We start from the raw sequence: 26,620 nt of genomic DNA on the forward strand, positions 1-26,620 counted from the left end.
CGCATGCCCCCGGCGACAGGTGGAGGCGGCGCAGCGCGCACGCGCCTCGCTCCCCTCGCCCCCCCTCCCCACTTCCCTTCCCGAGACGCCTGCGCGGCCGGCCTCGCGCACGCGCGCTGCGCGCCTGTCAGCGCGGCGCCCAGGGGCGGGGGCGGGCTGCGGAGGGGGGCGCCTGGCAGAGGCCGGTAACGGCTGCGAGGCGGCGGTTGGGGGGGGAGGGGCGGGCACTGAGGGGGCTGTGAGGGGTGCTTAGGGGTTGTTTGGGGTCTGTGCGTGAGGGGTGCTTGGGGAGTGCTTGGGGGGTCCTTGGGGGGTGCTTGGGGGGTCCTTGGGGGGTGCTTGGGGTGTGTTTAGGGTCTGTAGGGTGCTTGGGGGGTGTGTTTAGGGGGTGCTCGGAGGAGTGTTTGGGGTGTTTTGGGGTGGGCTTGGGGGTATTTAGGGGGTATGTGGAGGTTGCTTGAGGTCGCTTGAGGTCTGTGCATGGGGGGTGTTTGGGAGTGTTTAGGGGTTGATTGAGGGGTGCTTGGAGGAATGTTTGGGGTGTGCTTGGGGGGTATTTAAGGGGAGGAGTTTGGGGCAGTGTGGGGAGGGGCTTGGTGTGTGCTTTTGGGGTGTTTGGGGGGGTCTGCTTGGGGTCTGAGCATGAGGGGTGCTTCGGGGTGTTTAGGTTGGCGTGATTGGGGGTATGTGCATGGGGGACTTGGGGGATGCTTGGGGTGTGTGCTTGGGCAGTGCTAGGGGGGTGTTTAGGGGATGCTCAGGTGCTTAGAGGAATGTTTGGGGGCATTAGGGGGGTGTTTGGAGGTTGCTTGAGGTCTTTGTGTGCTTGGAGGGGTGTTTATGAGTTGATTAAAAGGTTCTTGGATGAATGTTTGGGGTGTGCTTGGGGGGTACTTAGGGGTGTGTGTTTGGGGGGGCTTGGGGTGTGCTTGCTGCCGAAGCCTGTCCAAGACAACGCTGGGCTCTCTTTTGCTCGCTTGCTGCAGCGAGTCGCTCTGAAAGCACGCCTGGTTTGGGGTAACCGCCCCTGTGTGAAGCTGGCGTGGTTCCTCGAAGTTTGCTCTTCCTGTGGGCACGGTTGGTGGCTGGGCGGCAGCCTGTCCGCCTCAGCAAGTTGCTACAAAATCATGTGGGAGGTTTTGGGGTGCTGTAATTTTCTGCATGAGGGCTGCTTGGTGTGCCTGGGCAATGGCTGCGTGTGTTAAACCTGTCGTAACCCTGTTTTGTATATCCGGAGTTGTTAATAATGGTGGTAGTTCACCATAAAGCTGTCTACCGCAGTGTTGTTTTCTGTAGTAACTTTTTTAGTAAAGTAAAAAAAAAAATGTAGTAACATCTTTTAGAATAACTATCTTTTTAATTATTGATAAGGTCATGATAGCATGGAAATAAATAGAGCTAAACAAAATTGGGGTATTAATTCTAAGGTGTGAGTGGCAGGAAGAAATCCTGTGCCTTGAGATGTGAAGTAGGAAGACAAACAGCATTTAAGGTAAACAGGCCGTCGGTAGAGAAGTGATAGGTATGATTGCATAGCCGGGAAAGTAAAGTAGGTCATGAGTTCCCACTGCAGAAATAGTCCTGGAGTAAATACATGTGCATGCAATTGGTGAAGATATTAGAGATACAGACGTGAATGGAGGATCTGTTGAGATTAAGGGATGTACTTGCAGGCTGCCTTGAAAGTTAGGTACTTTAAAGGAATAATATGGACATGAAAGCGTACTCTCTGTGGTCACAACTTCAGAACCTGGAAGTGTTCTGTTTGATTCCAAGACTCGAGGTGTAACATCTTCCTTCCTATTTGGAAGGAATTGAGAATTCCAGATGCATTCCTTGGAGTTCTGTGGATGCCATGATCTTGCATCTTTGGTGGTTGGCATCCTTTTTGCCTTGCATTAGTATCTTGAATGAACAGGTCTAGTTTGATAGCCAGCAGATTTTACCTTTTCAGCTTTTAAAGTCTGATAGTGGTTTGCATGCATGTCTTGACTTCAGTAGAAATTCTACTGCAGGCATATTGCTGACGTTTTTTCTCCAGTTAAGTTTGAAATGATCCATCAAGTGAAAGCGTATGTTCTAAAAATGTTACTTTTCTTTCCAGTGCTGTTAAATTATGAAGGCATTTTGAGATTCTAATCAGCAATGGAGGAAACGGATAGGGAAGCAGTTGCGACAGCTGTTCAGAGGGTAGCAGGAATGCTTCAGCGTCCTGATCAGCTGGACAAAGTGGAGCAGTATCGCAGGAGGGAAGCTCGTAAGAAGGCTTCAGTAGAAGCTCGGCTCAAGGTATGAAGTTTGATAAATCTGAGTGTCCACTGTGCAGAAAGTGTTCCTTCTTTTTTTTTTTTTTTCCCTTTACATTTTCATCCAGATAGTTTTTAAATTGTGGACTTCAATTTTTGCTCTGTGTGCAAAATGAAACGAAACCTTTGCATCCTAAAACTGCTTGCATTAGCAAGCATTTCAAATGTTCTTATGACCTATAACTTGTACGGGTTGTCCATAGGCAAGTCACCTTCTGCTGTGTAGCCTGTCAGCCAGTAAACCTTTGTTGTAATGATTGAATATTGAACTTGTAATAAAACCTAAGGATTGCCTCTGAAACAAGATCAGTGCTGAAAATATGTTTAGTCTCTGACTTTTATTTGGGTTTATGGCGGATAGCTAAATCTTGTAGATAGTGTGTGGCAATGTGAATGAAGGAGAAAAGGCTGAGTCCTTCCTGAAGGTCAGGGGGGGGAAAAAAATCGGAGAACTTCTTGAATGTTTCTGCCTACAGTGCAGTCCTGAAAATAGCCTGTGTTCCTTCTTGGCATAATAGCAATAACTACGTTTACAGTAAAGAAAGAACAAACATGAAGTTCAATATAAGCAGTTAAATTCAGGGTGCCAGTAGGCTTTTTAGATGAAGAACCGCTTAAAAAATAATTCTAATTTATTCACCTAAAGATTATAAAATAAAAAAACTCTTTGAAAGGAACATGAGAGGAATTGAAGGCTTTCAGACTCTTCAAGCAAAGAGTGTATTCCAATGAACAAGGGAGGGGGCAGGTAGATTGGACATTTTAAGGATTTGGTTTAAGTGAAAGCTTCTTGGTTCATTGTGTGTTAATGGGTCACTTAGGATATTCTTCATTTGTCTCTTGTGCAACTGGACCCGGTGACTTCTCCCTCACTTCACACGTGTATATGTGAGCACATACGTGCTCAGCAGTCATCTTAGACCACTGTATTCAATGATTGGAGTAGAGCCAAAAAAAAGGTGCTTTGGGAACATTTTTATTTTTTACCAGATCAAACTGGCTGGTATACATTGCATCTAGTGTTATATTTCAGCATGAATTAGTGTATCTGAAAACTGTTTTGTTTCTTCATGCAAGTCTACATGAAGTAGAAAAGAGACCCTTGTCTTTCACAAGGATGAATCAGTTAGCAAATTACATGTGAATTTTTGTTTGGTTTTAGTATAGAAATACTCCTGATGACTTGGATTTTTCAGATTTAAGGCAGGAGGCATATAGTGAAATCCATTAATAATTGATCAATGGTAACTGTGATCTATTTATAGCACATCAGCACAATCGTCACAGTAGATGACTGCATATAACTTTAAGTTCTGTAAATACCTCAATCCACTTTGTAGTCAGAAAGTTGCCTTGTAATTTTCCTTATGTTGCTTTAACTTCAGTCATCTACAGATGGTCAAAAATGCTCATTCCAGGTCTATGGAGGAAGCACTCCTGAAACAGGTGATGGCTGTGATGCAATGGATAGTACAGCAGTTTTTGCCCGTAAGAATTACTGTGACAGGTGTAAATATGGGGAAGATGAAAAGATATGGTCATTAGGATCGCTGTCTGTAGGAATTGCTGGCTTTTCAGGTTGGATCACTGTTGAAAAATCTAAGCTGCTTCGTCTATGTGAATGAACACCTGGTAAATCTTTTAGTATGAACATGGTGGTTCTTTCTGACTAGATATGCTTTCACCTTTGTCATAATTTTCTTCATGACAATTTTCTTCTTGATCATGAATAGCAATGATCGAGTTGATCCAGATGGAAGAGTAGGAAGACAGGGTAGTAGCTGTGCCTCACTCTTAGAGGTGAAGCAGCTGAGGTCTGGAATGGTGTTCAGCACAAAAAGCCAGCATCTCCTCCAGTTGGTTATCCTACTCCTGTCTCTCCATCGTCTTCCAGTTATTCACTTGTTTGCATTTTTAGATCCCCTCTCTGCGTTTCTTCTGACTTTGAAATTTGTAAGACTAACCTGCTTTGTGTGAGGCCGATGTTGGTTAGTGAAGCAGTATTTTTAAATATTGATAGCAGAACTCTGACATGACGGATGGCTGAGGACCAGCTAGCACTGAGGGCTGGTCCTTCTGTGCTCTGCAGTCCAAATGCAAGCAAAGAGCTGCCTGGTCTCTATTGCAGACCATGAGAGGTTTGGAGTGTTGACAGCCAACTTTGTTTTCACACTTGTTCAGTAAATGGGAAAGGTTAAGTTTTGGAGAGGTTAAGTATTTCTCACCCTGAAGAAATACTGGATATGTGCACTAGGAGAGTTCATAAGTCATGAGTTTTCCTGAGTATAAACATGCTTTTTGGTTCCTAGCTGCTGTGCAGCTATGAATTTGAACCATAGACCTCTAAGGAGACCAGGCAGCCAGGGTACCAGTTCTGTAAAAAAGTGGTCAGTCCAATAGAAGATGAATATGCATTCTAGGAAGCAAAGTCTGTATCCCTCACTCCCCATCACCCATCATCCCCAATATTAAGAGACAAACTGGGCATCTGGGTGGATGTCTGTTGTTAGAAATTACTTTGGCTGCTTGAGTTAGTGTCCAAGATTAGTGATGATTTCTGTTTAACATAATCAAATTTCTGCAGAAGTTAAATAGGTAAGAATTAGAACACTTGGAAGATTTGCCTCAGAATAAATTGAAAAGTTGAGTCAGAAGTACTGAATGTTTAATGGTCATGTATTTTTTAAGATATGGTCAGCCTCAGGAGATTGTGTCATCGTCCCTAGTTGTCTGAATACCACACAGTATTTCGGTAACCTAATTATGTCAGTTACTGTAGGGGAAATAATTGTTAATGCAGCAGTTCTTTAGACAGATAAAGATGCCTCACCACTGCTAAATTGTTCTAAGTTTGACAGAAAATACATTTTTATCAGGAAAATCTGCATATTGTATTTTGAAATTGTGGCTTAAGAATCACTGGATTTTTCTGGGACTTTCTGAGTACATTTAAAACACAATAAATGTTGCTCATAGTTACCAGGATTTCCTTCTTGGCTTCTACTATCAGACAAAAAATCCCATGACTGCTCAGGCTTTTTGACCTTAGAATTATGGCAAAAATACGTGCAGAGCTTAGCTAAACTGTCCGTGCCGTGTTTCTTTTTACAAAGTTTCTTCAAGTTCTTGAGATCAGCAACTGAGCATTCACCAATGTCCGGCTTTTGGCTTGTCTTTGAAGTCTGTTATTTCCAGTTTCATTTTCTATTTGCCTAATCTCATTTTAGTTGCATGTTTCTGAAAATAAGATGTGATCTGATTTCTTTTGCACAGATATGCTTTATAATACACCTTCTGTAATATGTCAGCACTGTGAAATGGCGTTCTGGACTAACAGCCCATTTGAAGAGTCATTATTTCAAGTGCTACCTGTCACAAGAGATACCCATGTCCAAAACCTCACTTTATGCTGTAGTAATCGAGGAGTTGGCTTGTCAATCTGTTTGTTTTACATTGAAGAAGCTTTATGCAGCTTGGTAGGGGTTTGGGGGTTTTTGTTTGTTTTGGCTGAATTATTTCTGATTTTTCTGCAGTTCTGTCACCACAGGCAGGAAGGGTTTTTTAGAACACTTGTTTAGTGAAGAATAATTTTTTTTAGAACCTTTTCAGTTGTAGGTCAAAAAATCGTAATTGCTTTAATAAAATGCTTTGTGAATCTGTGCGTGCAAAACATCCTGGGGAAAACTCTGCATCAGCTTTCTTCTGATATCCCCCTTTGAAATGAACTCATAAAGGAAACATGAAGAAACCTTATTCTCCCTTCCCATGTTCCTGATTTAAGATAGGTCATTGTCTTTGTAAGTCTATCTTCCTAAGTTCTTAAGCTCCTGTTGCAGCTTTGCAGGTAAAGCAGTTGTATCTAGCTCCTTAGAAACTTTTATTAAAAAAAAAAAGTATGTGCACACATTAACACAAAATTACATGTTTCTAATAAGCTGTAATATTGCCTTTCCAGTTGTTTTTTCTGGAAAATGTTAGGTACTGATATCTAGATAAAAATTTCTGAGAAATGTTGAAAATACAGAACCTATAATATTTAGTGGTTAACGTAAGAGTTCTTCTTTGTCTTTTTGTTTGCATTTAAGGCAGCAATCCAGTCGCAGTTAGATGGAGTCCGGACAGGTTTAAGTCAACTGCACAATGCACTGAATGACGTAAAGGACATTCAGCAGTCTTTGATAGATGTCAATAAAGACTGGAGACAGAGCATCAACACCATCGAAAACCTCAAGGATGTTAAGGATGCTGTAGTGCAACATAGTCAACTGGCAGCTGCTGTAGAGAATCTCAAAAACATCTTTTCAGGTAATCTAATGTTCTTTATATAATCTATCACATGATGAAAGCATTTCAAAGTGGCACTAACAGCTGTAGGGTTATCAAGTAATGTGGGAAACTTTAAACCTAATTGGGAATGAAAAATTAAGGAAGCATCACCTAGATAGGTTCAGAAAAGTTACTTTTAACCATTTAATATATATCAAGTCAAAAAAGTTCCAGTCTGGCCTCTCGTTATCAAACAGAAGTCACAAAGAAAATTTCTTGCTAGCAATCAGTAGCAGAAATAACGTTTTTACTGTATAAGGTTGAACTAAGCAAGCAGCATGTTCAGAAAGAAAATTCAGAAAGATGTGAAATGTTGCCAGTGTTCTGGATACACACAGCAAGACTGTTGGGTAAAAATAGTCCCAAATGATTTTAGGAAGTGAATAATTTTGCAAGCAACTGCAGAATGTCAAGCAGCAAGATCTTCAGTCAGAAGATTTCCTAGCAGTCTTGCTTACAAAACAGTTAAGAACCTCAAGGATTCTCCATTAATGTTACAAGCCTACCTATGAGCTACCTGAAGTTCGGTTTCAACTCTGCACAGTCCTTGCTTCTGAATCAGGCAGTACAGTCACAGAAACCATATGATGCATAAGGAAACTACACATGGAAGGCAACGCTGCACAACTAGCAGAGTTTGCAAAATTGAATAGGGTTGATGCGATATAATGGGTACTGTAAATAAAGATAAATAAAGTGGGATTAGCTCTGTCGTTCCATGCAGCCTTTTTGGTGTACGTTCCATTCCATCATGAATTGGGGTGAATTCCTTGCCAGAGCTTTTCTGCTTGTAAGTTGTTTTAAGAATTTTACCACTGTAATGGGGGGTAAATCAGTCATACCCCGTTGATTTTATAGGAAAAAATTAAGTCTTTTCTCTCCTTCCGCCCCCGTTAGTAGTTTTTCAAAATGCACCTGTAAAGAACTGTTGTTTCCCATTCGTAACAGGATGGTTTGTTTAGTCTCTCTACAAAGGTCATCTAACTGCTACGCTACAAAACTTGGATAGAGGGTGTAATAGAAAGAAAAAGAGTTCTGTTTCTTCTTACATGAAACATCTAGCAAAGAACAAATTTTTGTATGCTCCAATACGAATTTCTGAAGGCAGTATTGTTTTATTTTACACTGAGTGCAACTGAGATGACAAGCCTTTTCTTTTCTGGTATCCTGAGAGGCTTTGAGTGTAAATTGTTTCCCTCAAGGTTGTTACGCAGTATAGCTATATATATATATAATATATATATATATAATATATAACTTTGCTCTGAGTAAAACAAATGTTTTTTATTATAAATTTTTTCACCACAATTAGTGATTACTTGTGACCGTCTTAGTGAACCATTTTTTGATTGTCGATTTTTATTCCTGCAGGGATTTTCTTTTTTTTTTTTTTCCACAGAATCCTAATCCTCTTCTGTATTATTCCTTAAATACTGAATATAGTAATAAAAAAAACTTACAAATAATTTAGTAGTTTAGGTAATTATCCCTGTTCTTCCTTCATGCCTTAGGCAAGCAAAAACCGTCCTTCAAGAAGGACATAAAAGTCAATATTAATTGTATATATGTAGCCTAAGGTTCAATAGGGTAAGTGATTTAGATACGTTAAAAGCCTTTCATGTATAAGAAAGCTACTATCATAGAATCACAGAATGTTTTGGGTGGAAAGGGAGCTTAAAGATTATCTAATTCCAACCCCCCTGCCATGGGCAGGGACACCTCCCACCAGACCAGGTTGCCCAAAGCCCCATCCAGCCTGGCCTTGAACACCTCCAGGGATGAGGCATCCACAGCTTCTCTGGGCAGCCTGTGCCAGGGCCTCACCACCCTCATAGCACAGAATTTGTCCCTACCATCTCTTAGCTTGAAGCTGTTACTTCTTGTTCTATTGTTCTATGTTATTGTATCTCTTGTTCTATGCCCCTGTACTCGGCTCTGGTGAGGCCGCACCTCGAGTACTGTGTTCAGTTTTGGGCCCCTCGCTACAGGAAGGACATGGACGTGCTCGAGCGAGTCCAGAGAAGGGCGACCAAGCTGGTGAGGGGTCTGGAGAACAAGTCTTACGAGGAGCGGCTGAGGGAGCTGGGCTTGTTCAGCCTGGAGAAGAGGAGGCTCAGGGGAGACCTTATCGCTCTCTACAGTTACCTTAAAGGAGGCTGTAGTGAGGTGGGGATTGGTCTGTTCTCCCACGTGCCTGGTGACAGGACGAGGGGGAATGGGCGAAAGTTGCGACAGGGGAGTTTTAGGTTGGATGTTAGGAAGTACTTCTTTACCGAAAGGGTTATTAAGCATTGGAACGGGCTGCCCAGGGAGGTGGTGGAGTCACCATCCCTGGAGGTCTTTAAAAGACGTTTAGATGTAGAGCTTAGCGATATGGTTTAGTGGAGTGCTTAGTGTTAGGTCGGAGGTTGGACTCGATGATCTTGAGGTCTCTTCCAACCTAGAAATCTGTGTCTGTGTGTCTGTGTCTATTCCTATACTCCCTGACACAGAGTCCCTCCCCAGCTGTCCTTGTAGGCCCCCTTTAGGTGCTGGAAGGCCGCTATACGGTCTCCCAGGAGCCTTCTCTTCCCCAGGCTGAACAACCCCAATTCCCTCAGCCTGTCCTCATAGGAGAGGTGCTTCAGCTGCTTGATCATCGTTGTGGCCCTCCTCTGGATCTGTTCTAGTGCCTCCATGTCCTTCTTGTGCTGGGGGCCCAAGTACTGCAATTTGGTTTGTGGTAGACTTTCGTGGATTTTTTTTAAAGGGGAGAGAGGGAGAGAAAGGGAATTATGTTCTGTTGTCAATGAACTTTGTTCAGCCACCGTTCAGAATGAAGCATTGTAGATAATATATGAAGATACATAGTGTTCGCTAGCAGTTTCTGAATATTTCAATATCGTTCCCTTTAAATTATTCCTTAACAATTGGCGCATCTGTTTTCCAGTTTGTTTCCCTGTGCTTTTAATGTCTCACGTTTATTTTTTCATTTTGATTGTGTTACACTCTTTTTATCTTCTTCTTTTGCATTTGTTTCAGTTCCAGAGATAGTGAGGGAGACCCAAGATCTGATTGAGCGAGGGGAACTTCTGCAGGCGCATCGAAAACTGATGGATTTGGAGTGTTCTCGTGATAACCTGATGTACGAGCAGTATCGCATGGACAGCAAAAACACGCATGACATGAACCTCATCCACACATACTTTGGGGATATGCAGAAACTTTCTGAGGAGTTGGCCAAGCAACTGTGGATGGTGGTTCAGAGGTCTCTTGTCACAGTCCGTCGAGATCCAACCTTGCTTGTTTCTGTTGTTAGGATAATTGAAAGGGAGGAGAAAATTGACAGGCGTATGTTAGACCGGAAAAAACAAACTGGGTTTATACCTCCTGGCAGACCAAAGAAGTGGAAAGAAAAAATGTTCAACATTTTGGAAAGAACTGTGAGCACGCGAATTGAAGGCACGCAAGCAGATACTAGAGAATCTGACAAAATGTGGCTGGTGCGCCATCTAGAAATCATACGTAAATACGTCCTTGATGACCTGCTAGTGGCTAAAACCCTACTGGATCAATGTTTTCCCCCACATTATGACATTTTCAAAAGATTGCTAAGCATGTACCATCAGGCTTTGTCTACCCGCATGCAAGAGCTTGCTGCAGAGGATCTGGAGGCAAATGAGATTGTTAGCCTTCTAACCTGGGTTTTAAATACTTACAAAAGGTAAGGTCCCATTTGTCTTAACCCGTTAGCAAAAGTTGAGAGTAAGCATACAAAATACAGGCTGTGTACTAATAAACGTATGTCTATTAATGGAATAAAAGATAAAGAAGGTAAGAAGATAAAACCATTTAGAAAAAAAAAAAAAAACAGAAAAATAATAGTAAGGAACTTGATGTGTTGATATTTGTTAATGCCTTTTGCTTTCTGGAAATTGCTCCTTCAAACTTCTTTGGATTTTCTAATACATGGTCTTGAGTTGTTTCATAGACTTGAGGTTTTAATGCAGTTATAGACCTGCTTGAATCTAGTGACAGCCTAAAAAAGTGTTTGTGTGCCATTTCGGTGAAGTATTGGGAAGAACAGAGGAGGCTAGGAGTTCACGAATGTGAAGCAAAACATTTGTTGTTGGCCACAGCCCCAGTAAAGTGGTGTGGTTATTAACTTTCTATTGTTCTCCTTTGCAGAGGTTGGGACTGTTTAAGTGTTGCTTCATGACAGTTAAATGGAAAGAATGTAGTAACTTCCTCCGGGTTTTGCCTGGGAACCATGTGCCAGTTTGTTTACTTAGAAGAGTTTCTGCCTGTAGGTTGTCTCCGGTGATACTGTTAAACTCTTGTTTTGTTTTGAGTGGTGTGATTTGTTGGGGATAACTTAAGCACTTGGTTTGTCTTACCATTTTCTAGGTAGATACAGCTCAAATGGCAACTGTTTAATTCTTGCTGACGCGTAGTTACTAGGGCAACTGATTTATTTGGGAAAAAGTAATGCTAGCTTTTCTGTGCTTTATGACTGTAATCCTGTCCTTAATAGCTGGCGTTGACCCAGAGTCTGCAGCGTGTGTGTTTTTGCTGTCTTCAATTGTTCCATCTCCCTATTTCAACACTTGGTAGGTTTAGGGTATGACACCATATAGCAAATAATTTGGAAATGATCCCATTCCACGGAATTTTTATAACCACCTTGAAGATGTTTTGTGTGTAGATCTTTGTGCTTTGCTCTGCACTGTGACGTTCTCCTGCGTTTCTTCCCTGCAGGGACCACTCAGGAGCATTCCTTAGCGCATGCCTATATACACGTGCAGGGTAAATGAGGGATGCAGCTATTGATAAGGATACAGCTACTGATAGGATAAAGTAGCTAAGTCCATTGGCCTTTTCTTCATAGTTAATAGCAGGTCAGAGGAGTAACTCAACAATAAATGAAAAATAAGAAATATAGGACTTCCTCTGCTTAGGGAGGCATGGTCTGGGCAGAAATCCTGCTCCCAGGTTCTTCATTTATGGCCTGGGCTGACTGGTCTTGGTCTTGAAGTTACCCTTCTGCCCTTTCCCCAGAAAGTAGAGCAAATAACTTTGAGTTGTCTAACCCATTAGCAAAAACTCTTACTCCATGTATTCCTGAGTAGGAAGGACAACAATGTGGTTATTTACCAAGGAAATAAATCAAAAAGAGATCACTTCTGCAAAAGCAAGTGATGTGGCTCATAGGTCCTGATGGCAGAATCTGGGAAAGGAAGTAAAATAGAGGAGTAGGTATGGTACAGGGTATCTGAGGATGCCTTCTTACCTAACACCTGTGATGGAAACTAAAGGAGATGCCTCAGGAAAAAATCAAGGGTTTGAGTTTCGCGCTTTTCTAATAGAAAAGCCCAAGAGGAGAGGGCAGCCCAGTAATTGTGTTCCTTTAGAGTACAAGGGATTATTATAAAGACGATAACAATTAGCTCTCTTGTATGTCTGTAGTGGGTGGTGGAATCAGCTCAGGCCTGTGAGTGGGAAAGCTGAAGCACTCAAGCAGGACAGTTGCAGAGCTTACCACATCTCAGCTACTGGACATCTCTTAACAGTGCATTAAACAAATCTCTTTAAGGATATGTTTATAATAAACTGTGAAGGAGAGTGGCCCGTATGACTCCATGAAAACTTCTGTAACTTCTGTTTAACCTTCTTTTTCCTTGTATGACAAATAGAAAATCCCTGTTCCATTCCTTGTTTACTGCTATGGAACATCGTATGGGGGAAAATAGTTTTGTTCTTTCTAATCTTTCTCTACTTCCAATAAATGTAGTTGAACACTAGAGGGGACATACAAAGTTGTATGTTACAACTGCATCTCAAAGCCAGCTGAGAAAATATTGACCAATAAAGAGAAGCATTCAGGGTTTCTTCCATGTAACGAATTTGTAAGAAAACTATTCATAACTTCTCTTTACAATTTTTGTAAGGCAAGGATTTAAAATAATCATGTTCTACTTTACCAGAGCATGTCTCAGAAGCTGTTTTTAGAACCATATTCTGTTCGTAGCTAAGAAATAGCTGATCCTCCACGTGGAATAATAACCACTAATATTTGAGTGGGATGCAGTTTTATTGTGTTAGATGTATTTGTCTCTCATGTTTAAGTCAATGAAAGCCTTGGAAAAATACTCCAGTTACTAAATCTACACTGGCTTGGCTTCAGGGCTCTATTCTGTGTTTTGGGAAGAATCTAAGTTGTGTTAAGATCCTGATGCCTTTATCCATAGTATGTCGTCAGGTGCTAATCAAGTGTTGATAAAACTGCTGAGAGTTCACCAGCATTGCTACAGACAGTGTCAGCAATCGTCCCCCTAGTGAACAGAAGGAATGGTGCTGTCTATCAGGATAGTGCCCCTGGGCTGAGTACCTTTTTAACAAGGGCAGGATTGGTGGCATGAAAGACAGAATAGAAGTTTTCTCTAGTGTTAGTTTCCTGATAATCCAATTCTGGTTGAAAATTCTGGTTGAAATTTCAACTTAATTATAAACTTCTTGTTGATGGGGATTAACTCTTCCCTACAGTTAGAAGCCTCCTGACACTTCCAAGAGGGTGTCTGTCACTTCCTTCCCCCAGGTGCTTGGTTGTGACAATCAGGAAAGGAGTTTTGTATAGCAAGAATTCTGGTCTTTGGGGGCTGGATGTGGGAGTCTGTGGTCTTTATTTTGTGTCTTCAGTTGATAAGCTTCGAGAAAAGCTCGATGTTCCTGTGGCCTTGTGAAGTAGGGATAATGATGGCACAATGAGGTTGGAAACACTTTCTCATATTGCATAATGTCATAACCAGATTCTCACTTTTCCCCCAAATGACTCTGGAGCAGGTTCCTTGTGTTCTTTCCGTGAAGAGCAGCAGAACGGAATTGAGCTTTCTGAGCAGCTTGAGCCCCTTTATGCCTTCAGGCTCTATTCCTACAGCGTCAGGACAATACTACTAATGTAAAGTGTGCAGTTGCACGAGCTTCTGTGGTTTCAAAGACAAGGGCATTTTTTTTGTTTTGTTTTTAGTGGTTAGCTGTAGTAGGATTTTAGGACTCCAGTGTTCTTCGTGATGTGGAAGCACCACTGTGCTGACTCACTGCATATCCCCAGAGAACAATTTGAATTTGCAAACTAAACACTTCAGAGGGGAAAAAACTTTTTTTTCTTAATCACTGTTCTTTATAGTTGCCACTGCAAATGTAAGCTTTCTGGCTTCCTTCTGAAAAGCACACTGGAAATGGAATGTGAAAAGATGTTGTTATTGAATATATTTGCACCAGTTGTTGATAAAACACTCCGAGTGTGGTTTTGCTTTGCTTTTTGTTTTTTTGGTAGGTTTTTTTGAGCTCACAATATTGAGGGTTCTTGCTATTTTATGCTTTGGCATAACTTTTGATTTTAGTTATGCGAGCAATTCATTATACAATCTTATAATGTCCAGATGAAAAATATCACTGTATATTATTTCTATATAATCCTTGTTGAAATATTCCTGAGGGTTGCTCCAGTCTCTCCAATCCTATAAAAACAAGAATTCTCCTTTGCAAGTACAGTCAGTAGTGCTGTTACAATACTGTACCAATGATGTGCACTTTTGATTTAGTTTGTAAGATGTTTCCTCCTCTTACGTTAGGTATATCCTCTACCGATGCAAGCAGCATTGGTGTAGATTTTATTTGAATCCATTTTAGCTTTGATATGGATATAAGTAGTACAACAGAAAGTCTTCTGAGAAACTCTGCTCAGAATTTTTCATACTTAGAACTGGTCTTTCCCATTTCAAAATAGAGAATGTTTAAGTTGTCTGTCATCACCTCTGAAAATTCAGATATCCACTATTAGGAACCCGCAGATTGAACAAGTTGGCTTTTATTCAGTCTGAAGCAATCACTTCTACGTAAAAGTAAGTCAAAATATATATGAAAGGGTTAAATATTTAAAATTTCTGTAGCGCTTTTTTTACTTCATATATGGTGGGCTAAAGCATTTTTTTATATCCTATTTTTTTCTTTTATGTAGTTTTATTTACATTCCTTGTAAATATTCTTATTGGCATTATTAAGAAATGTATAGATACTGGAAAATTGTCCCTTACAGTGATCACACCAAAAAAGCTGTATAGTTTTAAATTTCATCTCACGTTTCTTTACTAATCTGCAATGTTGTGGTGTTTTTGTGTTCTGTTTTTAATCTCAGTACAGAGATGATGGGAAATTCAGAACTATCTCCTGAAGTGGACGTAAATTCTCTGAATCTTTTGATTTCACAAGATGTGGTAGATCAGCTTCTCAGCAAGTACATGTCAACACTTACTGTAAGTAATAGTTCAAAGGTACCTTCATATGGATGGACAGCTGTGCCTCTGTGCTTAACGAGCTGTTCTTGCATCAGAGAAAACTAGTATGATAAATGTGAACTTGATATCATTACTTTTATAAATTTTCATATACCGTGTACTATTTTATTTATAATCAGATGCCTTTATGGATGTAGATCATGACATTTCAAAGAATTATGCTTTACAGGCCATATTAACCGTATTTTATTAGAAAGGAAGGAACTGCAGTGTTAATACTTAGACGTGAATTCACAGTGCCAGTAGTTAAGGTATGACTAGACTTAAAAGCTGCTGAATGCTGCTTGGTCCCTGTAGTAACTATGCCAACATTTGACAGCGATGTGATCTTTTAAACGTAGTCAGGATTTTCATGGGGTATGTTTGGGAGCCTTTTTCCTTTCACGCCTGTCAACAGCACAATCAGAATTTCCTTTTGTGGATGCTGTTTAAAGTGCATCTCAAATATACAGGCACAGCATCTTGCTTGGGACAGGTGACACTGCATGTTGCTTGACAAACAAGTCACTGGAAATTGGTCAACTACGTGGCAAAGGGATTGGTACGTGACTGTCAGACTTTTAAATGTATATTTCTGTAATGATTCAGTGCTGATTGCCCCTGAGACTGGATAATGGGGTAGGTGGAACTTTGGACTGGCTTGTATTCTTGTATTGTTCAATGGAATTCCTCCTAAGCCTAGGAGCTCTGCCAAGAGGAGGGAGGTTTGCAGCTACTTGAATGTGGTAGCTACTAAAACACTTGCAGCAACAGCAACCATTTGGACTCGATACCCATCACATCTTGTTACTTGCTGCTGTGCCGCTTTGTCGCTATGGCTGCTATTCCAAATATTGTAGTGTTTTGTTTTTATTGTTGTGCGAGATTAAAGAATCTTTGCTCTTTCTTGGTTGCTTTGTTTAATGTAGTCTAACATCATCGGCTGGCTACGGAAAGCACTGGAGACAGATAAAAAAGATTGGGTAAAAGAAACTGAACCAGAAGCAGATCAAGATGGGTACTATCAGACTACGCTCCCAGCAATCGTTTTTCAGGTATAAGAGAACTTGGTTATTCTAGAAAAAAGCTACAGAAGTAGAACATGGATTTGGGGTGGAGGCAGGGAGCAGAAAGCCAAACTGTTTGGAATGCCATTGTTTTTAAGTCTATTGAAGTACAGTTTTCTTTCCTGTAGAGTTGTTAGGTGGAGGGCTTTTTCTTTTGAAGTGTTTGTCTTTTTCATTTAAATACTTAGAGGCTTAGTTCTTTTTTTAATCTAAAATAGGAACCTATTTTGCCCAGCCTATTGATACTTGTATTCGGTTGACTGTTTTTATTTAGCTCCCTTCGTGCAAATTTGTAATAGAAATATTTCACATGGTAGATTTCTAAGTTATTGGAATATCACTTGTTAATATGGCATTGAGATAGTTTAGCATGTATTTGTTCCTATAAATTATGAGTTGTACAAACACCTTAATACTGAAAAGATAAGTTCTGTTAAAGATTAAAAACGCTGCTGTTTAAACACTACTTCAGTTAACATTAATGCCTGTCCAAATTGTTAGTGCTCTTCAAAACAGAAAAGATAACACTAGTTCTAAGACCTTAAAATCTCACACAAAACAAAACTGCACCGCTCTGGTGGGAATGTTTTTAAACTGATCTTTATCAACCAGAAAAATATCAGCTGTTTATGCTCATTTCCTAGTTCCTGATTACAAATATTACATTAGTCACCTTCAATGAAATAAAGATGAACTCTTCTTGCATTTGTTTCCCAAGGAATATACTTCTTGTTTTTACACTTGGATTTTTGCCACGTTCTTTCACATTTATATTAGCACCAATGTTGACATCATGTAATCTTTTTCAGAAAGTGTGTGATGTCAAAGAAAACTGCTGGCTGATGTTACATACCAGTGCTGTCAAGGGGTGCAATGTTGAGATTTATCTAATTGTGAATCTTTCAAATTTATCTCAAGGCCAGGTTGGATGGGGTTTTGAGCAACCTGCTCTAGTGGGAGGTGTCCCTGCCCATGGCAGGGTGGTTGGAACTGGAGGTCTTTGGGGTCTCTTCCAACCCAAACCATTCTGTGACTCTGTGATTTCAGCATAAAGGCAACTCATATTTTTACCTGGCTTTGTACCCTTTCTTGCCAGTACCCTTATCTCAAATACAGTCACCTATATCTTATGCCTAGTTGTTTAGTAAAGCTTAGGGATCTCTTCTGCTTGACTAATGCAGACTTAGTAGTTTCATATATAGGGGAAAGTAATGGAGGTGCAGTTACAAGGCTAGTTATTACTAGCTGCAGGAGCTGACCCAAGAACTCTGATCCAGTATAAAACCAAATTCCTACTGAACTAGAAATATTAAGCACACACTTTTTTTCTTTTCTGAAGAAAGAATGCATCTGTTTTCAGTATCAGAACAAACTGTAGCATACGCTAATGTTTGTCAAGATTTTATTAATTACATTGATGGAAGGATATTGTTTTAGTCAGCAGCAGTAGTTGCCTGGGCTTGGTTTTTTATTTAAAAAATAAAAAAGCATATGTAGAGTTGGTGATAGTGACTGTGCTGTCTTTTATTTACCACTGAGAGGCCTATGTTGACAACTAGACTTCTTTTTTTATGTGTAGATGTTTGAGCAGAATCTTCAGGTAGCTGCACAAATAAGCGAAGATTTGAAAACAAAGGTACTCCTTTTATGTCTTCAACAAATGAATTCATTTCTAACCAGGTAAAATAATTTTTAAAATATAAGTACTTTATTCTGCTTCTTTGCTCTTTGGTTTTCCTGTGGATGTTTCTTCATTTCTTTCTCTTTACATGCCAGCCAAGCTTTTCTTTCTTCTGCTTTCTTTTTTTCTTTGTTTTGCATTCTTCCTTCTTTCCCCAAAGAATTTATTTTGTGCTGATGACTGAAACTTTCAGTTCCTCTTTGCAAATGGCTCTAATTTTTGGAGTCACTTCCTCTTTTTATATTTCAATTCGGTAATCCTCTCTTGTAAGGAAGAGAGAAAATCCCTCCTTGGTTGTATTCCACCTGGAACAGAGACACCAAACATCATGTGAGCATCCTGTGCCAGTGCCTCGCCACCCTCATAGCAAAGAATTTCCTCCTTATATGTAGTCTAAACCTACCCTCTTTTAGTTTAAAGCCATCCCCCCTTGTCCTATCCCTAAGTCCCTGACACAGAGTCCTTCCCCAGCTTTCCTGCAGGCCCCCTTCGGGTACTGGAAGGCTGCTATAATGTCTCCCCGGAGCCTTCTCTTCTCCAGGCTGAACAACCCCAACTCTCTCAGCCCGTCTTCATAGGAGGGGTGCTCCAGCCCTCGATCATCTTCGTGGCCCTCCTCTGGACTCGTTCTAATACGTCCATGTCCTTTTTGTTCTTGGGACCCCATAGCTGAACGTAGGACTCCAGGGGAGTCCTGGAGTCTCAGGAGAGCAGAACAGAGGAGGAGAATCACCTCCCTCAACCTGCTGGCCACGCTTCTTTTGGTGCAGCCCAGGATACGGTTGGCTTTCTGGGCTGCAAGCACACATTGCCAGCTCATGTTGAGCTTCTCATCAACCAACCCCCCCAGGTCCTTCTCCTCAGGGCCTGCTCTCAATCCATTTTCCACCTAGCCTATACTTGTGCTTGGGATCGCTCCTACCCAGGTACAGGACCTTGCACTTGACCTTGCTGAACCTCTTGAGGTTCTCTCAGGCATGTGCAGGTCCCTCTGGATGCCATCCCTTCCCTCCAGCATGTCGACTGCACCACACAGCTTGGTGCCATCGGCAAACTTGCTGAGGATGCACTCAATCCCACTGTCCATGTCACCAACGAAGATGTTAAGTAGTGCTGGTCCCAGTACTGACCCCTGAGGAACACCACTCATCACTGATCTCCACCTGGACACTGAGCCATTGACAGCAACTCTTGGAGTGTGACTGTCCAGCCAATTCCTTACCCACTCAGTGGTCCATTTGTCAAATCCATGTCTCGCCAATTTAGAGATGAGGATATCCTGGGGGACAGTGTCAAATGCTTTGCACAAGTCCAGGTAGATGACATCAGTTGCTCTTCCCCTGTCCACCAATGCTGTAATCCCCTCGTAGAAGGCCACCATGTCAGGCATGATCTGCCCTTAGTGAAGGTATGTTGGCTGTCACCAATCACCCCCTTATAAAATACTTCTAATTACCTGTCAGGCTCTTATGGTCCTACCGTGTGTACTTAGTTATTATAGATTTCTGTGTTTTATGACATTCCTTGTATATGTTGCAGGTACAAAGATGAAGCACAGTTATATAAAGAAGAACATCTTAAAAATCGGCAGTATCCACAATGCTATGTTCAATACATGATTGCAGTCATCAACAATTGTCAAACTTTTAAGTAAGTCTGCATTTTCTTGCTGTATTGTGGAAAAATAAATATTGATATTTAATTTGAAATACTGTCCCCAGGACTTTCTCTTATTCTATATACAAAAAGGGTTTCAGTTAAAATAGTTCAGCTGACTAAATAAAACCAATAGGTTTAAATATGTTTTAGGAAGCAGATGCTGTATACTTTTGTTGGCAAGGCAAACTGTTACCCCTCACCTGTGAAAATCCACTCAGCTTTCAGAATTTCAGAAATCCATTTCAATTTGTCTGGGACCTGCCTTCTTATCTTACGTTTATTCTCTCACAGTTCACCTTCAAGCAGTGTGATCAAGGTGGACTTAAATGGAGGAAACTAGGGATATAGTTTGCTTTATTCAGAATATTACAACAGGAGAAAGAAATCCTCATTGCTCATGTTTCAAAACAAGAAAAATCTTTAATAGGTTTCAGATTTCAGCAATCCAATCTCATGTTCATCTTTCTCTGCTGCCATTCTGAAGTCTACTATCAGCAGTAGGGTTTTTTTAAGCAACATACAAGAAGTTTAGTGTCATCACTGGAAAATCATACTGAAGCTGACTAAGGCTTCCAAAGCAAGCAGCAAACATCACTTTTCCTTGCAAAAATAAGACTAGTATGTCTATTTCTGTGCATGTACTCAGAAAATTTAGTAGCAATGCAATTGTGCATCTTCTTCAGTGGATGATGAAAGGCCTTGTTATTTGTCACAGAGAATCTATTATCAGTCTGAAAAGGAAATACTTGAAAGTTGAACTGGAGGACACATTGTCAAGCAGTCATGCAAGCATGGATGCGATTTTAGACATCATTGCCAAAGAAGGATGCTCTAGCCTGCTAGATGAAGTCTTCATGGATTTAGAGGTTGGAACTTTTTTCCTCAAAAATAAATAAATCAACAACAAAACAAACAAAAAAAGCAGTGACAAGAACAAAGAGCGTTACTTTATAGGGAAAATAATTCAGGAATTAACTAGTTTTGAAGCCTCTTGATTGCTAAACATATTTTATGTGGTTGGTGTGCTAGCAGAATGCCAAGAAACTTTGGTAATACTTCATTTTTTTGGTTTGAGTATAGAAGACTGAAAGGTGTTTTAGTTACATTTCATAAGATGATTTCAGACAGGTGTTTAGTAATAGTGAATATTTTTTAGTAGAGTGTACTTAGAGTAATACTTACATAGCTGTGTTTTACGAATTATTTGGGAAACTTCTGTTAATAAATTATCTTTGTATGGGTTCAATAAGGAAAAGAATTAAGATTGTTTAATTGACTGTAAAGGTTGACGATTTCTGACTGATAAATTTTCCTGTTTGGGAATTCTGGTGGCTTATACAGAATCCCACAGGAAAAAAAAAAAGCTTTTTATAGTTAAAAAAAAAAAAAAAAAAAAAAAGTTGGGAGTATGGGGAGGAACCTTTATTTCATTTTTAACTATGTAAATTGATTATGAGGAGACACTCTATTCCAATGACCATTCTTTGAAATTATTTAATCTCAGTCTTCATGTCACTATTAGCATTTATACAGTGCTTTAATACACAAAGGATTTTTCCACTGGAGATAACAAAGCAAGATAGGTACGTAGATGTTGAGAATACTGGAATTACATTTGTGCAGTTCTGGGAAAGGTTTAAGGCACGTAGGCCACCAGGTTTGGTACAGACACAAGAAATTTGTGACACCATCAGAGAGGAACAACTGACTAGCCAGTAGTAGTTCAATAGAACAAGCACGAAATTTCACTATTGCAACAATTTAAGGGTGCCTCATTTAAAATCAGAGTCGTCAGCTCTTAAGCCAGTTTTGTTCTTGCACCTTATAATATTTTATTCAGCATAGACATTTAAAAAGAGAACTTCCTAAAGGATTTTGGAAAACTCATGAAACATGCTGAGGTTAGTGCTCTTGGTTTCCATACCCAACTGGTGTTATGCTGGGGTAGCACACTCTATGGCAGCTATCATTTTGACAACCTTATCGCATCATTTTTCTGCACTGTTTCTTCCTGTTGAAGGAATAATAATTCAAAAATACGTAACACTTAAAATTGTCTCCTACGTTTTTTTAAATTGCACTGATGTGATTAAAAGTGTCAAAAATCTGTTCTCATCAATTATAATTGTTATTTTCTCAGACCCATCTCAATGAGCTGATGACAAAGAAGTGGTTGATGGGGTCTAATGCTGTCGGAACTATTTGTGTCACTGTAGAGGATTATTTCAATGATTTTGCAAAAATAAAAAAGCCTTATAAAAAGGTAGGTGCAGAATATTCTATGGTACTTTGCTAGTATACTCTGAATATCCTGTTGGTTTTTAATTTATGATCACTGTATGGAATATAGAATTGGAACAAATGGGAATTATGAATTGATTCATCACTGGAAAAAATACTGTTCATTATCATATTGCAGAAGTCTGAATCTAGCATTGCTCATCTATTTCATTCAGTCACATAATGTTTTCAGAGAGAGATCAGAGTTACAGGATTTAGTCCAGAAAACTCATTGGTGTATTATTAGATTGTATTCTTACCAGCTTGTATTTTTCTAGCTCATGTCAGATGTCTGTAGACAGATAAAAATTAACTGTTCAGAAACTAGCTTTGCTGGCCTGTAATTATTTTTTATAACTGCACAGTCTGTAATTTCTAGTTTTAATATGTGCAATAAGGCAGAGCTAAATTGGCAACATAAATTTTAACAAATGCATAACATGTTTAAAATGCTGTTACTGCAGCATAATGTCCTAGGTTAGTTTTTTAACTTTTTTTTTCTGTGGCTCGTCAAGGGATCTGTGGATTTTTCTACTATCCTTGTTATCCTTTTTTTCTTTTAGTGTTATTCTACTTAGTTTAATTAGAATAATTTTTATTAAGTAAATTATTAAATAAACTTGTACGCAGTTAAGATAGCATGTCTTAAATGATTCCCAAAGATTTAGGAAATATTTGAAGTTAGCAAGATTAGAATTTACATTAAGTCTTTGAAGAAACTCTTAGGAGTGCTTTTAAGATAGTCTCAAAATGGAGCCATGGAACAGTTTCCTTTTCCAGGACTGTTTTGTTGCTGTGAGGTAATAGTGCTTGACATGGGTTTCTTCAGTCCTTAATACCAATATCAGAGATCATGTGTGTTTTCATCACGTAGCATTTATTGGCACCTTATGAGAAGAAAATGACAAACATCTTTTAGCATTTATCACATCTGCTATTCCATTGTATCTCAAGCACAAAGAAGTTTCCCACACAAGACACCATATATTCTAGCACTGGATGGGGCATGCTTGTATTCCCCCGGCATTGGGTAGCCTTTTATTCTGGTTTTAAAATATTATTGGTTAATCATGTTCTGAAAATACAGTTTTTAAAAGCCATACAAACAGAGCACCTGAGAAGAGAGTATAGCCCAGTGGGTAACATAGCCTTTTGTAACAGGGAAGATCTGGATTTTACGTTCATTCTGCTTTGCTGTGCTCATCATGTGCAAAGAGGATGCCTTATCACACTGTGGCCCTATCACACTTCTTGAGTGTTGTTTTTTTTGCGTTGTAATAGAGCTGTTCTTCACTTTTTCAGTGGAATGGTGCACATACATGTTAGTCTTCCACGGTATATTCTGTGGTGTTAATTTTCCTCTGTATAATTAGCATAATTTCCACAAATACAAGAGAAGTCGTCCCTGTACAACCAGTAAACTTGAGTAAGGTGCATATTTGTGGTATTTTTGCATGGTTTTGAGTTTAGGACTTGAAATCACACTTTCTATGTCCTGGGTGAGGCCGTGGCTTCCAATACTAAGTAGTCTGTTGTTGCCTTTTGTTTTTTCCTTTCTGAAACTTTTCTCCAAAGTGTTGACTACAACTGAAAGCAGATATTGATTGAATCTAAAGCACGTTATATGCTAATAAAAATATGATTTAAAAGTTTGTGACTACCTGCTGTGCGGGCTTCTTCTTAATAAGTAACTTTTCCCACTATTATTAGGTTTTTTTGTTTGTTTGTTTTTTGTTTTTTTAAAAAAGTGGGATTTAAGCACTCAGTTTACAGTTGATGAAAAGCTGATAGTGTTTTGGCTTTTTTTTGGTTTATTTCCGGGCCTCCGCATCAGCCTTACACCAGTAACGGATGCTTCTCTTAGTCATCAGTAGAGTGATTTGCTATAAAAAGACAAGTTGAGAACAGCAAAGCAATTAAAGGAAGATCTGAGAAAGTGATTGGTATGGCCTGCGGATTCTATGAGTCCACCCTCTCCTGACTTCTTACCAGACTTGACTCCAGAGTACAGGTAGCATAGGTCAGATAGGCAATGCTTTATGCAGTGTATTGGAGTTCTCTAGCAAAAGCCTCTGTGATGGCAGCTCATTCCTTGACAAAAAGCTTTGCTGTAAGGCCAAGCACAGATCTGTATTATGACTGGTCATCCAGTCATTTCACATATGTTCCTCTATCTTTGGATATGCCCATGCTCCTCTAAAATAATTCAGATATCTTGGTTTTATTTTTTTCTTTCTGTTAATTGGCACATCCTTCTCAATCAAGGAGGACAGATTTTCACTTGTTAGCATCGTGAAAATCTAAAGACATTCAAAGTGTATAGTATTAGCAAAAACTGTAGACTGGTGATAAAGTACAAATACGTGTTTCAAAGCCTAATCATTGCTTTAAAAAAAAAAAAAAACAGGTATGTTTGCAGGTATCACTTGCGTCAACTACCACCTTTTTCTTTCAGACAATGACTGTTGAGGCCCATCGAAGAGTGGTTGTGGAATACATCAGAGCAATCATGTTAAAACGTATATCTTTCAAGAATGCAGAAGAGAGAAAAGAGGGTGCAGAAAAAATGATCAAAGAAGCAGAACAGTTCAGATTTCTGTTTAAGAAGCTTGCAGCTGTAAGTATTTGCTTTGAGTAACGCTGTTAACCTGATGATTTAAAGCACAGGCATTTAGTGCTTGGGGAAAACAGCTGAAGTTAGATCTCCATGTGTCTAACATGGGTGACTAGTGAATACCAAGAGTGCCAGTTGAGGGCATGGACAGAATTTCTGAACAAACACGGGGCTGCTGCTAAAGTTCCTGAGCACCGGTTTCGATTTTGGTGTGTTTAAACAGCTCTTGGCAGCTGCAGTATCTGAATGGCCTCACAGAGGCAGGTACCCTGAATTCTGAGTAATTGAAAGAACGAAGCAGTTGTCTGGTAAGAAAATAGAATTAATTGGACCTTGTTTTTCCTGTCTGGAGGAAAGGCAGATACTACATCAAACAGATAATTATTAATTACCTAAGCAGCATGCAGTATGTTTTGTTTAGAATCAACAAGAAAAGTATGTTGACCCCATCTAAAGGACAGGAGAAATAGAAAAGGGCAAAAACAGGGATTGAGAAACAACTTAGAAGATATGCCTAAAATTAATACTGAATCTTAACTACAGAAGGAGTGGGAATCTGGAGGAAACCCCTTAGGGCCAACAGATGATCAGGAAAAGTGCAGAGAAGGATAACCCCTAAAAAACTAGGGGGCTTTTTTTTTTTAACTGATATTTTGGGGGTAGGTCTCTGGACAAGGAAGAACGGTGAAATAGAAGAGGCTAAATGTGATGATTTGTAAATACTTTATTTTCTTAATGCCTGAAAATTCAGCTGTTTAGAGAAATGAACATCATTGACAGACAAAATAATAATGATTGTTTATAGATACTGAGGGGTTGCTTTTGTTTTAGTTATTTTGTTGTTTGTTATTTTTCATCTTGTAGGGATCTGGAGAGGACACTGAAGGACTTTGTGATATCATTGAAGCTATTGCAGAGGTTATCAAACTAACTGATCCTTCACTGCTCTATTTGGAAGTTTCAACTTTAGTCAGTAAATACCCAGATATCAGGTAATTCTCTTTGCCTTCAAAATCAAAAATAGATGGATAATGTCATAGTTTCTTTGTAGCCTTGGGATAAGTTTAAAACAATGTATAATGTGTTATTCATATTTTAGAATACAGCCACTTTTTAAAATTCTAATAGAGAACGTACATGTCTTGGACTAGGAGGTACGTGTATTTAAGTACTCATTGGGACAGCAAAGAAATAATGAGAATACTTCCATTCTGTGTTTTGTGAGGATAAAATGCATCTTAGAGTCCTAAGAGCAGCCAAAATACTGCTTTATTGAGCTGGAAAAGCCAGTTGTTGATGACTAAAAATCTAATCAAGTATTAGAAGACTTCACTGAAACTGCTTGAAAGGATTGTGAACTGTGATATTTGTGACAAAATCTTACTTCTGCAAAAGCTAATGCCATCTTTCATCTTTTTTTCTTTGTCAGGGATGACCATATTGCAGCCTTGCTGACAGTGAGGGGAGATGCCAGCAGAGATATGAAGCAGACTATCATTGAGACTTTGGATCAAGGTCCAAGCCAACCCAATCCAAACTATGTGCCAATTTTTAAAGAAATTACAGTTCCTACTCTCACTGTGCCAAAACTTCTTAAGTAATTGACAGCTCTGTTTAGGTGTCATTACAGGTCTGGGATCAACGGGTTTGAAATATTTGAGGGCAAATGTAGTAGTGCTTTTTTGAGTACAGTTCAATCCACACTGATACTTGCTGGGTATCTTTCTTTCTAAAGACTTGGATGTGGGGAGGTAGTCTTCTCTCAGAAATCTGATTATAAAGGTTATGTTACTGTTTGCAGAATGCAGCTTCTATTGACCAGAGGGTTCTTTACTGACTCATTTGTTTCAGCAGTTTTTGTTGTCAGCAAGTACATTTTTCTTGTGAAGTATGTTTGCAATGCCATATAAAGATACCGTGTTAGTGCTGGATATCCCAACGTACCTTGCTTACAGCACCTAAGCTCACTCTTGGAACTATCTTTGTATGGCACTGCCTTGGTTGTATATTAACTTCCTCAATTTCCTTTCGTGTTATACTTTGTATATGTACTTACTTTGGTGTAAAATAGTTTATTGCAGAAAGCTTAATTATGAAATCAGTTCCCTGACAAAAGGACTGAAGAGTTTGCTTATAGGGTGAATAAACAAATAGCTACAAAGGACACTTGAGGTACAAAAACTTTCGTCATTGATTCACTAAAACTCTCACATACAGCACCCCCTTTCAATAAAATATTGAACCATCGCTCCCTTCAGCTCTCTGTTCGTTACATCTGTATAGAGTTAGGGTGGATCTAAAGAGTCTGGGGTTTGTTTTGTTTTGAGGTGTGAATAAACTTGGCCGTGGCTAGTTTTCTGGCAAGAGGGCATGCT

At 39.6% G+C, this 26,620-nt stretch overlaps 1 protein-coding gene across 4 annotated transcripts; it reads left to right on the forward strand.

The window, feature by feature from the left end:
- Positions 1-82: 82 nt before the first annotated feature.
- Positions 83-26,492, forward strand: EXOC3 (exocyst complex component 3). 4 transcript variants are annotated; one of them, XM_040549376.1, is made up of 13 exons: positions 83-185; positions 2,105-2,289; positions 6,392-6,611; positions 9,654-10,335; positions 14,806-14,923; positions 15,874-15,999; positions 17,591-17,691; positions 19,232-19,342; positions 20,067-20,217; positions 21,492-21,614; positions 24,087-24,248; positions 25,110-25,237; positions 25,675-26,492. In XM_040549376.1, exons 2-13 carry the CDS (start codon positions 2,146-2,148, stop codon positions 25,844-25,846), a joined length of 2,238 nt encoding a protein of 745 aa, XP_040405310.1. In that variant the 5' UTR covers positions 83-185; positions 2,105-2,145; the 3' UTR covers positions 25,847-26,492. The 4 variants fall into 4 exon arrangements, with proteins under 4 accessions (XP_040405310.1, XP_040405311.1, XP_040405308.1 ...); XM_040549377.1 differs by lacking the exon at positions 83-185 and adding an exon at positions 247-265; XM_040549374.1 differs by lacking the exon at positions 83-185 and adding an exon at positions 719-1,492.
- Positions 26,493-26,620: the final 128 nt, after the last annotated feature.

The sequence above is a fragment of the Cygnus olor genome, chromosome 2 (genome assembly GCF_009769625.2).
Source record: "Cygnus olor isolate bCygOlo1 chromosome 2, bCygOlo1.pri.v2, whole genome shotgun sequence".
In the NCBI taxonomy this organism is placed as follows: Eukaryota; Metazoa; Chordata; class Aves; order Anseriformes; family Anatidae; genus Cygnus; species Cygnus olor.